The 14,120-nt window shown below is 42.9% G+C and overlaps 1 protein-coding gene across 6 annotated transcripts in view; it reads right to left on the bottom strand.

The window, feature by feature from the left end:
- The window catches only part of akap10 (A kinase (PRKA) anchor protein 10), a 100,434-nt gene extending 94,716 nt beyond the window's left edge, over window positions 1-5,718 (bottom strand). For all 6 annotated transcript variants that reach the window (XR_011587241.1, XM_070857042.1, XM_070857038.1 and 3 more), the window contains exon 1: window positions 5,550-5,718. Coding sequence is in view for 5 of the 6 variants with exons in the window: in XM_070857042.1 (XP_070713143.1) it covers window positions 5,550-5,571 (22 nt within the window). In the remaining variant the exon portion in view is untranslated. The remainder of the gene's footprint in view (window positions 1-5,549) is intronic.
- Between the last annotated feature and the right edge of the window lie 8,402 nt (window positions 5,719-14,120).

Genomic DNA, 14,120 nt, shown 5'->3' with positions numbered 1-14,120 from the left:
AACATTCCTTCATGCCAATAGCAAGACTCAACAAATGGCCCAAGGGATTTGTTGTTTTTTTTTTTAATTCGTTCATGGGATGTGGGCGTCACTGGAAAAGCCAGCATTTATTGCCCAGCCCTAATTGTCCTTGAGAAGGTGGTGGTGAGCCGCCGCCTTGAACCGCTGCAGTCCGTGTGGTGAAGGTACTCCCAAAGTGATGTTCGGGAAGGAATTCCAGGTTTTTGACCAGCGACGATGAAGGAACAGTGATATATTTCCAAGTCAGGATGGTGTGTAACTTGGAGGGGAACTTGCAGGTGATGGTGTTCCCATGCGCCTGCTGCCATTGTCTTTCTCGGTGGTGGAGGTCGTGGGTTTGAGAGGTGTTAGTTGAGTCCCTCAAGTGCTCCTTTCACAAAGACCTCAAAAGGTTCTAGGATATTGGGTATACAGTACTACAAATATTAATGTTAATGTTATCCTGCTAGGTCAAGTACTTCTAGAAAGTATTGACTGAATATTTTAACTATTATATCTGCAGTCTCACCAATTTTACTTGACAATTCTAACTTGCTCATTACTCCTTTACTGTAGTGATACTGGAAGGGCATTTTAGCCTCAACATCTTCAGTTCTCACCTCTTTTAACCTGTTTCAGTAATTCCGATGTTCCTCCCAGAGTTCTCCCACTCTATTTTCTGCAATCCTTGCACCATTTATCTCTTTTATTCCTATTTAATTGCTTTATGCGTCCATATTGAAGACTGCTTACAGAGGATTACATAGAATATACGGCACAGAAACAGGCCATTCGGCCCAACCAGTCCATGCCGGCATTTATGCTCTGTTCGAGCCTCCTCCAGACGTTCCTCACCTAAATCTATCAGCAACAACCTCAATTCCCTACTCCCTCATATGCTTGTCTAGCCTCCGCTTAAATGCATCTATAGTATTTGCTTCAACCACTCCCTGTGGTAGCGAGTTCCACATTCTCACCGCTCTCTAAAGAATTTTCTTCTGAATTCCGTATTGGTTTTTTTGGTGACTATCTTTTATATTGACGGCCTCTAGCTTTGCTCTTCCCCACATTCTCTCTGTATACACTATCAAAACCTTTCATAATTTTTAAGACCTCTATTATTTAGTTTACATTGATCTACCTTAAATAATTTGACACGCCTTTCCTTCGATGTCAATTACAGTAGGCAACTAGTAAAAATACAACATATACACATACGTAAAAATGTAGTAAAGCAAAATACTGCAGATGCTGGAAATATGAAATAGAAACAGAAAATGCTGGAAATACTCAGCAGCATCTGTGGAGAGAGAGAGAAAGAGAGTTAAGGTTTCAAATCGATGACCTTTCATCAGAACTGGAAAAAGTTAGAGATATAACAGGTTTGAAGCAATTACAGGGGCAGGGAAAGCAGGGAGAGGAGGAAAGAACAAAAGGGAAGGCCTGTGACAAGGTGGAAGGCAGGTGAGATTAAATGACAAAGGTATGACTGTACAAAGCAAAAGAGATAGATATAAAAATCAAAAGATCAAATATAAAGCAGTCATATAGCAGATAATGAAGCAATGTCTGCATGCAGCAAGACCTGGATGACATTCAGGCTTGGGCTGATAAGTGGCAAGTAACATTTGTGCCACGTAAGTGCCAGGCAATGACCATCTCCAACAAGCGCGAGTCTAACCACCTCCCCTTGATATTCAACAGCATTACCATCACTGCATCCCCCACCATCAACATCCTGGGGGTCACCACTGACCAGAAACTTAACTGGACCAGCCACATAAATACTGTGGCAACTAGAGCAGGTCAGAGGCTGGGTATTCTGCGGCGAGTGTCTCACCTCCTGACTCCCCAAAGCCTTTCCACCATCTACAAGGCACAAGTCAGGAGTGTGATGGAATACTCTCTACTTGCCTGGAAGAGTACAGCTCCAACAACACTCAAGAAACTCGATACCATCCAGGCCAAAGCAGCCTGCTTGATTATCACCCTATCCATCACCTTAAACATTTACTCCCTCCACCACCGCGCATCGTGGCTGCAGTGTGCATCATCTACAAGATGCACTGCAGCAATTCACCAAGGCTTCTTCAGCAGCACCTCCCAAACCCACGACCTCTACTGCCCAGAAGGACAAAAGTAAACGGCGCATGGGAACACCATCACCTGCAAGTTCCCCTCTAAGTTACACACCATCCTGACTTGGAAATATATCGCCGTTCTTTCATCGTCGCTGGGTCAAAATCCTGAAATTCCTTCTCTGACAGCACTGTGGGAGTACCTTCACCACACGGACTGCAACAGTTCAAGAACGGGGCTCGCCACCACCTCCTCGTGGGCAATTGGTGAAGGGCAATAAATGTTGGTCTTGCCAGCGACGGCCACATCCCAGGAACTAACAAAAACAGTCACTGACTCTTATGATTTTCCACACTCTTAGTCACAAGAAATAATATTTAGTCACAAAAATAATTCAAAATAAATTGTGCTTCTAGGTTAGGTAAACGCCTATTTGCTGACCAGCCTATACAAGTGTTCACTAAATTACTGTTTGCTCTCGACCACCCACTCCCCTCAAAAAGTACCCACCATATAGTGCAGTCAACACTACACAAGAAATTAACATAATCCAGCAATTTTCTGGAAAAATGCGAAAATACATTTTCAGCTGCGAGGGTGGATGAGTAAGCAACAGATGTCAACACCCCTCAGTGTTCAGCTGACAGGAGGTGCAATTGCTGCAGAGCCACCGGTGGTACTTTGCTATTTTTACATGCGTTGGCAATGTTGACTTTACTGTGAAGCTACCCTGTCACCTCCAAGCACCAAACCGGTTCCCAAACTACTTCAGGCTGCCACCATTGCATGCTGAAACAGACCGTAATTATTCAAATTTGCATATATACTGAATATATTGCAGCTAAAGAGCAAAGTTTTGGGGGTACTGGATTTGCTAAAAGCAACACGTTTTCCAGGGAATATTGTCATCGGGTCTCTACATGCATTTAAATACAAGAAATGCATTTTGCGCATTAAAACACAGTACCTATTCTTTTTGTAAATCTTCGATCCAAGGTGTGCATATTACATCAAGAAGATTGCAATGGGCAGCACATATGTATCCTTGGAAGATGATGGTATAGGTCTCAGTGTGGAAAAGACCTTGTGGAAGGCTTAGATGGCAAACAACTGCAGTTACTTGCATTCATATAGAGCCTTTAACGTAATAAAACATCTCAAGGCGCATTACCAAACAGTATTTGACACCGAGCCACATAAGGGAATATTAGAACAGATAACTAACAGCTTGGCTAAAGTAGTAGGTTTTATGGAGCGTCTTAAAGGAGGAGATAGAGAGGCGGAGAAGTTTAGAGAGGGAGTTCCAGAGCTTAGGGAGCTGAAGACATGGCCACCAACGGTGGAGCAATTAAAACCGGGGATGCGCAAGAGGCCGAGGATCTCAGGGGGGGTTGTGGGGCTGGAGGAGATTACAGAGATAGGGAGGGGCGAGGCCATGGAGGGATTCGAAAACAAAGATGAGATTTTCGAAATCAAGGCGTTGCCGGACCAGGAGCCAACGTAGGTCAGTGAGCACAGGGGCGATGGGTGAACGGGACTAGGATATGACAGTAGAGTTTTGGATGAGCTCAAGTTTATGGAAGGTGGAAGATAGGAGGCCGGGCAGGAGAGCATTGGAAATGTCAAGTCTGGAGGCAACAAAGGCGTGGAAGAGCATTTCAGGAGATGAGCTGCGGCAGGGCAGAGATGGGCGATGCTACGGAGGTGGAAATAGGCAATCTTGGTGGTGATGGGATGTGTGTTCGGAAACTCATCTCAAGGTTAAATACAACACCAAGGTTGCGAACAAGGAACTTAGATCAATTGCATGTTCTCTGGATGAAGTACTTCTGGTGTAGTCACTGTTGTAATGTAGGGAAATTGGTAGCCTACTTGTGCAAAGCAACATCCCATAACAGAAATCAGATAATATGTTTTTAAATGGTGTTGGTTGAGCAATAAATGTTGGCCGAGCAATAAATGTTGTCCAGAACACTGGAACAAATCCTCTGCTCTTCTTCGAGTAGTGCACAGGATCTTTCACATCCGCCTGAGGGGGAAGGCAGGACCTCGGTTAAATGTCTCATCCAAATGACGGCACCTCTGACAGTGCAGAACTCGCTCAGTATTGCAATGAATTGTTAGCCTAGATTGTGTGTTCAAGTCTCTGGAGTGGGCTTGAACTATGACCTTCTGACACAAAGGTGAGAGTGCTGCCACTGAGCAAAGGCTGACCCTATAGGTAGGAACACAAACATGATAATGATGTGACATCGCATTTATCACATCTCACAAATAGTCCAAAGTGCCTCACATAAAATTAATTAATTCTAAAGTGCAGACAATCATGTATGCAAACTGACCTGAATGGAAGAGTGGTATCTGACAGACAACTGCAGGAACTGGCAGAAGACAGAATTGTACTCATGAAAGAAAGACTTTCATTTATGCAGCACCTTACACGACCACCGAACGTCCCAAAGCACTTTACAGTCAATGAAGTAATTTTTGAAGTGCAGTCACTGTTGTAATGTAGGAGTCTTGTGGCATCTATGGTCGTACTAAGTGACTACCCATGATATATTGTTTTAGCATTTACTGGTTTTCCAGGAACAGATGGATTATAATTATAATAAAGGTTTGTTTAAGGTTGAGTAATGCATGGGTTATACAAGTTAGTTTGACATGTGCCATCAAGCAGCCTGACCAAGAGCTAACAAATACACCAACTGGGATCTAATAGCAGCACATACATTTCTACATCACAACTGGTCATTTACTGTAATAATTCAAAGCAAAAAAAGCCACAAATTATACTTCTCATGTATTTCCTGCACAAGTGAGGTGGGTAAATTGCAGAAACAGCAACCCATGCTAAAATGTAATATCTGTACAACGCAATATTAAAGTTGGCTTGCAGAGTTTGAAACGGCTATGGTTATCAGTCAGCTCCCCATATGCTGTATTCCCCCCTCCTCTTTACACAACGCCAAGGTGACACAGTCGATAACAACATTGTGTAGTTGTGACTACAGGCTCCAACTAAATACAGCCAGCCGCCTGAATTGCACAACAGTACAGCCTCTTTTCAAAGCACACACCAGGGACAGCAGAGACCCTGAAGTTTATTTTAAAAACTGTACCCCTCTCTAAACTCTCAGGTTAAAATTTGAATTCCTCTGCATAAACGGTTCAATTCGTTGCATTTAAAATTGGGGCAGGGAGGGACATTTTCAGGAGGGGGGTGTAACACTCGAAATGCACAGCACATCAATAAGAAATAAACAGGAAATCAGTGTGGAAAATAACATGTTGGTAAAGGTTGTTCAGCACACACAAACACGCGGGTCAGGCAGGAGCGGTGTGGGAGGGGTGTTGCCTATAAGGCAGCAGCCGGCTGTGGGAGGCCTACCCCCAGCACCAGGGCCTGCTCCTGCCGCCTCCCTGTCATGGAAACCCGCTCTCCCCCTCCTCTTCCTCCTCCTCCTTACCTTTTCGTCTGAAAAATGACATGTTGGGGATTAGTGCGGGAACCGTGCCACCGCTCGTGTTCAGTGCATGGCCGGCGGCTGGGAACTGGCTTCATTCATTGTGCAAGAGAAGAGGGAGCTGTCAAACCGGCACTTCCTCCTCCTCATCGTCGTCCCCTGTCCGCCGCCATCCCCCCCACCCCGAGCGCCGCCGAATGGAACCGAACGGAGCCGAGCGCCGCCGAACGGAGCCGAGAACCGCCGACCGCGCAGCATCATGGGTAGAATCCCGCGCTCGGCCGGGAGATCCAGAGGGACAAGGGACCCTGGACCCAGCATAGCTGCATTCACACACTCTCAGCAACAAGCGCATTTCCTTTCAACCCGTTTCACAAGTCAGCTATACATATCTTTTTTTTTAATTAAACCAAGATTTCATGGATTGTTTGTCTGTCGAGCCACTGTAACCGTTAAAGATGGAAGGATTTGGGAGTATCAATACTCTATTCATAGTCCGGGGCGCCCACCACAAACTAGAACATCATTGACAATATTTGTGCATTTTATGCAATAAGGTTTCATGGTATTGCACTCTTAGTTTTTATAAACAGGGTCACAAATGGAAATATGTGACGAATTTTAAAAAACAAATAAATACTAAAATCATTAAGTTGAATAAAGAAAATATTTATGTAAACAGCATTTACTTTCAGGACTGGTTAGACTGGCTTACTGCACATTTCGCCATCTTTTTTTAATTGTAATTAAGAAACGCCTTTCTGAAGAGGAATCTTAACACATTAGTATTCAGGGTTTGGGGGTCCCACCACAAACAGTGACATCGTTTGAAAGGCACATCCTAAATGTATGTTTTGACCCCTCCCATTGATTACATTACAGTTATTTGAGAAAGTTACAGCCTGAGGTGAAATGTAAAACGATTAAGCCAAATTATGGAGGCCCTTGTATTTTGAATGTCACAGCTAGTTTAGCAAAGCGTTAATAACATTTATATTAATAAAACAGTACTTCACATTGGACAAGTGTTCAGTAGATTGTAAATGAAGCTACTGCAAACTATATGCCCTTTGAAGTATGTGCAATCGTTTGAAGTGGGTGAATTGCAGTTGTTTAGTTTCATTAAGTTGGCTAAACATATACTGTAATCATAACAACTCAAGCTGCTCTTTTTTTGGGGCTAGTTGGAGCTGAGGAACTGCTGAGAGTTATGGGTGATATGCATCCTTTGATATACAGAGTCCGGGGTTCCAGTACATAACGTTGTTTAATGCTGGTGTAATCACAAGATAAATACAGATAAGTAAGGCTATTATCTCAATATAAAAACCTACAATTTCTCTTTCCCACATCACAATATCCAATTATCAAAGTAGTAATGATATTATATAGATAAAACAATCACTTAAAACAAATAGATACACTAATCTAATATGAATTCTAAGGTGTTCTATTATAAGAATCACATGGGATTTGATTGTACTATTGGAAAAATACTACAACTTTTACTAAATCAAGCTTCTTTTAAATACTACACAACATTGGCTTTGAAAATAGATACATTCCAACATCATTTGTCACACAGTGTCAGCCAAAATTTGATTCTAGATAATAGAAGTGTTGTTTTTCTGTATTAAAATTTGTGCATTGGAGGAATGTTCGAGAATTTTTATTTCTTTTGGTTGCCTATCTTCAGATTTAACGTAATTGGCAATAGAACCAGAGGTAACATGTGGAAAACATATTTTGCACAGTGAGTTGTTACGATCTGGAATGCACTACCTGAAAGGGTGGTGGAAGCAGACAGGGTGGTAACTTTCAAATCGAAATTGGATAAATACTCGAAATGGAAAGATTTGCAGGACTTTGGGGAAAGGGCAGGGGAGTGGGACTAATTGGATAGATCTTTCAAAGAGCCGGCACAGGCATGATGGACTGAATGGCCTCCTTCTGTACTGTAAGATTCTATGATTCACTCTCAAGATATATTTGTACATTCAAAATATGAAAAAGGAAATTTGTCTATTCAAATTAGTATTTAGGTACAGATATACATACATCGGCACTTGAATTTCACACTGTAGAGTACAATGCCAGTGCAATGTCAAATTGTATTTAAGAGTGTTCAAAGGATTTTTAAACACCACAAAGAATCATATTTACAATAACATTAAGCAAATAAACTACAGTACAAGAATTGTTAGCCTTCTTAATCATTTTCTGTCCTTCCTACTAAATAGTTAACTAGTATAGAATCACAGATATTACAGCACAGAAGGAGTCTATTTGGCCCATCTACCTGCTAGATTTTCAACTGAAGCTGTCTACTGCAATCCCATTTCCCATCCCAGTCCTGGTATCCTTTTGTAGTCTTTTTAAATATTTACTCAATTCCTTTTTAAGCGATACTGTACTCTCTGCCTCAATAGATGTTTAGGATATCGCATTCCATATTCTAATTATTCTCTGTGTGAAAAAAATGTTTTTAATACTTCCTCATGCATTCTTCAAGTGCTAAGCCAGTCTGTGCTCACTTGTTAGTGATTCACCAGCTAGTCGTCTTCTTCTTTCGTATGGTAGCAGCAAAGCAAATCAAAGGTCAATATCTAAGTTGGATTTCCAGGCCAAAGCTTCCGGTGTAACAGCGTGGATATCTTACGCCAGGCCTGTGAATTTCCTCTGAGGGCTCAATGATGTGCTTCAGGGTCTGATTAGGAGCTGCACAGGCGCATGATGGGGCTGCTTTAATCTTCCACCTATGGAGAAGGTGGCAGCATCGACCGTGACCGGTTCTGAGGTGGTTGATGGTTGTCCACTGTTTGCGAGGAAGGTTTGATCCTTCAGGTTGTATTGTGGGGTCCTCTATAAGGAATCCATTCCGCATGTCGCAGTTCTTCCAAGCATTTCGCCATTGGTCATCGAGGCTGAGGGGAGATCACTGAAGAGCTTCGGTGTCGGTCCAAAGTGGCCAGTGGAAACAATCTTTGACTTTTTATCCTTTCAAAAATGTTGATAATTTTGAGAAGCCTCTGTTGGATCCCCCTTAACCTTCTCCGTTCCTGGAAAAAAAAGCCCTGATCTTTTGACCCTTTCTTCACAACAAGAACCTCTTGCTTCTGGTATCATTCTAGTAACCCTTTAATGTACACTTTCCATGGCTCTGATCACCTTCCTATAATGAGGTATGTAGAGCCGCAAGGAATATTCCATTAGCCGAACCAATGTCTTGACTTATCTGCTGCCTTTGGCACCGTTGACCACTCTATCCTTCTCCAACGCCTCTCTACTGTCGTCCCACTGGGTGGGACTGCACTCGCCTGGTTCCATTCTTATCCATCTAATCATAGCCAGAGAATCACCTGCATCGGATTATCTTCCCATCCCTACATCGTTACCTCTGGTGTCCCCCAAGGATCTATTCTTGACCCCCTCCTATTTCTCATCTACATGTTGCCCCTTGGCGACAGCATCCAAAAACATAGCGTCTGTTTCCACATGTACGCTGATGACACCCAGCTCTACCTCACTACCAGTTCTCTCGACCCCTCCATGCTCTCTAAATTGTCAGACTGCTTGTCCGACAACCAGTTCTGGATGAGCAACAATTTTCTCCAATTGAATATTGGGAAGACCAAAGTCATTGTTTTCGGTCCCCGCCACAAACTCCGTTTCCTAGTCACTCACACAACTTCTGACTGAGGCTGAACCAGACTGTTCGCAAACTTGGTGTCATAATTGACCCTGAAGTGAGCTTTCGACCACATATCCGCAGCATAACTAAGACCGCCTATTTCCACCTCCGTAACATCGTCCATCTACACCCTTGCCTTAGCTCATCCACTGCAGAAGGCCTCATCCATGCCTTTGTTACTTCTAGACTTGACTATTCCAACACACTCCTGGCTGACCTCCCACATTCTTGCCTCCATAGACTAGAGGTGATCCAAAACTCAGCTGCCCGTGTCCTAACTCGCACCAAGTCCCGTTCACCCATCACCCCTGTGCTCGCTAACCTACATTGGCTTCCGGTTAAGCAACGCCTCGATTTCAAAATTCTCATCCTTATTATCAAATCCTTCCCTATCTCTGTATTCTCCTCCAGCCCCACAATCTCCCAAGATGTCTGCCCTTCTCTAATTCTGCCCTCTTGAGCACCACTGATTATAATCGCTCAACCATTGGTGGCCGTGCCTTCACCTGCCTCGGCCCTAAGCTCGAGAACTCCCTGCCTAAACCTCTCCGCCTCTCTTTCCTCCTTTAAGACACTCCTGAAAAGCTACCTCTTTGACCACCTGCGCTAATTTCTACTTATGCGGCTCGGTGTCAAATTTTTATCTCGTAATACTCCTGTGAAGCGCTTTGGAAGCGCTTTATAAATACAAGTTGTTGCTGTATAAATCCAGCATCAGTTGTCCACTTTTATATTCAATGCTTTGAATGTCTGGTTCCAGCTGTACCTTTAAAGATCTTCTCCCCTACATTATTCTGTTCCTCTGAAAAGAGTATTACCATTTATATGTTTCATTTTTTCCAAAATGTACTACTTTACATTTCTCTGCATTGAACAGTAACTGCCAGCTATCTGCCCAATCCACTACACTGTATAATCCCTTGATTTTCTTCCTTATGATTTTCCATATCCATTAATTTGGGATCATCAGGAAGCATCAGTATCATTCAACAACAACAACTTGTATTTGCGTAGTATTTTTAATGTAGAAAATGTCCCAAGGTGCTTCATAGAGACATACGCTGGGTCAAAGTGGATTAAGAGGGGCGGCTAAAAGCTTGGTCAGAGAGGTGGCTTTTAAGAAAGGTCTTACAGGAGGAGAGGAAGGTGGCTTGGCAGAGTGGTTTAGGGAGGGAATTGCTGAGAGTGAGACCTAGGTGGCTGAAGGCACGGGCACCAATGGTGGGGCATAGATAGGATGGGAGCCAGTCAGAGGAACAGAGAATATCGGGGTGGCTCTGGGGCTGGAGGAGCTGACCGAGCTAGAGGGGTGAGGAATGAAGGGATTTTAAATTTGAAATGCTGGGGGACCAGAAGACAATATAGGTGAGGACAGGAGTGAGGGGTGAGAGGATTTTGGTGTGAGATAGGATACAGGCAGCAGAATTTTGGATGAGCTGGGATTTATAGAGGGTGCAAGATGGGAGGCCAGCTAGGAGAGCATTGCAATGACCACTTCTGAAGGTGGCAAAGGCATGGAACATAGTTTTAGTGGTTGATGGACTGAGTTCATACTATTGCTGTGGGTTTTAACACATTATTGAATTCTATACTTCAATACCCTTAATATTTAAGAACTCTAAATTATTTCCAAAAAGTTTCAAAGTATTTAATATTTACCAATATATATTCATTCTATTAATTGTGAAAGCTACTTTGCATATGAAAGATATTTATCTTGAAAAAGTATACAAAAATTTGTTTTTTGGTTTAATATACACCTTTTAAAAATTACTTTATAATGCTTTTTAATTATGAATCACTAATGCTGTAAGAGGGATCTTCTGAAACTCGGTTTCCTCTCATTCCTGTGCTGATTTTACATTAGCCCCAACTTTAAATTAGAAGAAAAAAAGAAAAGCTTAGAAAGACTAGTGGAAATTACATATTTTATACATTTTTGCATAAGAATGTTTTAAAGTGTACAACTTCAACATTTGACCAGGTAAGTGCACTTCTACCACTCTTCTCTCTTTAGCAACAGTGTCATAACCATCAACCCCTCCACAAGTCACTAACAGTTTCTAGATGACTACCTCCAAGAGGAAACTGTGCAGGTTACTTTAATATGTAAAAAAAAAGGTATTTCTACTGACAATTGTGGATAAAAGTTCAATCCTGACGAAAGCGTTATTGCCCTAAAATATCAATTTTGCGAGGCTTAAATGATTATTAAGCTACAACACCAACATTTATCAAAATAGAATAGACATCTATGGTTTCCGTGAACAATATGAATTTTCTTGCTGGTTGGTGGATGCTGCAGCTCTGCTCAGGGCTGCCCTCTAATGGCGATTGCTCTGTTCTACAGTTTGCTATATACCAGGTACACCTTGCCGCTGGACCAAGACCTAGCTCTGTCAAGCCCGTGTGGTGGCTGGTGTGCAATAGCTACCACACATCCACGCACAGGCATCTTCCACCCTTCAAGATTTAGTTCAGGACCTGGAATTTTAGGTCCTTCATTGAAACACCTGTGAACTTTTTGACATGGAAGCAAGTCATCCTCGATTCAAGGGACTGCCCATGATGATGATGATGATACCACACAAAGTGCTGGAGTTCTCACTCCAGGAGACTCTCATGCAATGAGTTTGGATTGGATTCAACTTAGATCCCAAGACAAAAAAATAAATAGTGTTATCCAACTGTACCACCCGTTCTTGGAATCACTACCCTGTAATCACTTTTGTGTATTTCTTATCTCCATATAAACTTGCATTTATATCGTGCCTTTCACAACCATCAGACATCTCAAAACACTTTAGAGCCAATGAAGTACTTTTGGAGTGTAGTCACTGTTGTAATGTAGGAAACGCAGCAGCCAATTTGCACACAAGCAAGCTCCCACAAACAGCAATGTGATAATGAGCAGATAATCTGTTTTTGTCATGTTGATTGAGGGATAAATATTAGCCAGGACACTGGGGATAACTCCCCTGCTCTTCTATGAAATAGTGCCATGGGATCTTTTACAACCACTTGAGAGAGCAGAAGGGGCCTCGGTTTAACGTCTCATCTGAAATTCATTGATTTATAATGAAGTACCTTCTATTTCAGGCTGTTACTTAAATTATTACATAAATCAGTAAACTGTAGCAGAATCATGCTGTCTGCTGCTGTTAGAGGTATTTTGACACGTAGTTACTATCAATTACAGTATTAAAATATCAGTTTCCACTTTTTTTACAAGTTAATTTGCTGATGACACAAGTTAAATCACCCAATGGAAACATAATTTCTGTAAGTTCTTTAAACATGCCTACTAGCCAGACACCAGGCCCTTCACATTGTAAGTTTCCACATGTTAAGACTACCATTAGAACTGTGCTAAACAACAGCCAAGTGTTACAAAGCAGGAAGACAATCTCACCACTGAACCAACCCTCCATCATTGAGACATATTGCACCTCGCAGTTGGTCCAGCAATGGACACATAGTTTGGCCATTCCTCTCGTGGGGGAATCTAGAACTCAGGGGCATAGTCGCAGAATAAGGGATTGCCCATTTAAAACGGAAATGAGGAAGTATTTCTTCTCTCAGATGGTCGTGAATCTTTGGAATTCTCTACACCAAAGAGCTGTGGAGGCTGGGTGATTGAATATATTTAAGGTGGAGATAGATAGATTTTTGAGTGATAAGGGAATCAAGAGTTATGGGGAGCGGGCAAGGAAGTGGAGTTGATGCCAAGATCAGATCAGCCATGATCTTATTGAATGGCGGAGCAGGCTCGAGGGGTCAGATGGCCTGTTTCTGTTCCTATTTCTTATGTTCTTATGTATGTTCTTTGTTGAGTATGGAGAAAGAGTCCGACTGAACACTGGGAGCTCAAAGTAAAGTGCGACCTTAGTCTTTTATTGCAGATCTCCAGAATGCCTCTCCAACCTGTGAAGCCTCCTTAAATACTTGTGCTCCCAAGGGATTATGAGATCCCTTGGGACTCCAGGGGATGAGCCCTCTGGTGGCTGTATAGAGTAAATACAAGTCCACATATATAACATTCTTATTCCAAATATTCTTTCAATCGGTGAGTGTGTGGCTTAGTGACCCTCACTGTTTCTGCTGGAGATTGCGGATTGTATAAAGGAGCCATCATACATGACCCAGTGCCATCTCCAGAGGCCATCCATGTATCCTACCATCTCCCTGAAACATTCTGTGTAAAGCAGATTGAAATGGACTGAATAAGACATACGTGGATCCTGAAGAGTGAGCACATGATCAAGTTCTGACGTCGCTCATTTTACAAAGTATCTGCAAATTCAATGAAAATAACTCTTTCCTACTCATGGAGGCATTGGGATAGGTGAAGATCCCCATGTGTTTTATTTATTCTCTCCTGGGATGTGGACGTCGCTGGCAAGGCCGGTATTTATTACCCATCCCTAATTGCCCTCGAGAAGGCGGTGGTGAGCCGCCTTCTTGAATCGCTGCAGTCCGTCTGGTGAAGGAACTCCCACAGTGCTGTTAGGGAGGGAGTTCCAGGATTTTGACCCAGCGACTATGAAGGAACGGCTGATATATTTCCAAGTCAGGATGGTGTGTGACTTGGAGGGGAACTTGCAGGTGATGGTGCCATGAGTAACACTAAGAACCCTTAGAAACCAGGGAAACCCTACCTTTCCCCATGTCCACCGGGCCCAAACTTCCTGTAAGGATCCCCCCTGCCCTAGCCCTGCCCTCACATCTTTCTCCAGTTTCTCTCCGATCTCCCATCATGATCTCTCCACGCTCATCTTGTCCATGAGACCCACTTCCTGCTCCCTTGACCCTATTCCCACCAAACTGCTGACCACCCAACTTCCTTTTCTGGCTCCCATGTTAGCTGATGGTTCTCTCTCCTC

The sequence above is a fragment of the Pristiophorus japonicus genome, chromosome 16, assembly GCF_044704955.1.
Source record: "Pristiophorus japonicus isolate sPriJap1 chromosome 16, sPriJap1.hap1, whole genome shotgun sequence".
Taxonomy (NCBI): domain Eukaryota; kingdom Metazoa; phylum Chordata; class Chondrichthyes; family Pristiophoridae; genus Pristiophorus; species Pristiophorus japonicus.
Note: the sequence above shows the minus strand (reverse complement) of the source record. Positions and strands in the feature narration are given on the sequence as shown.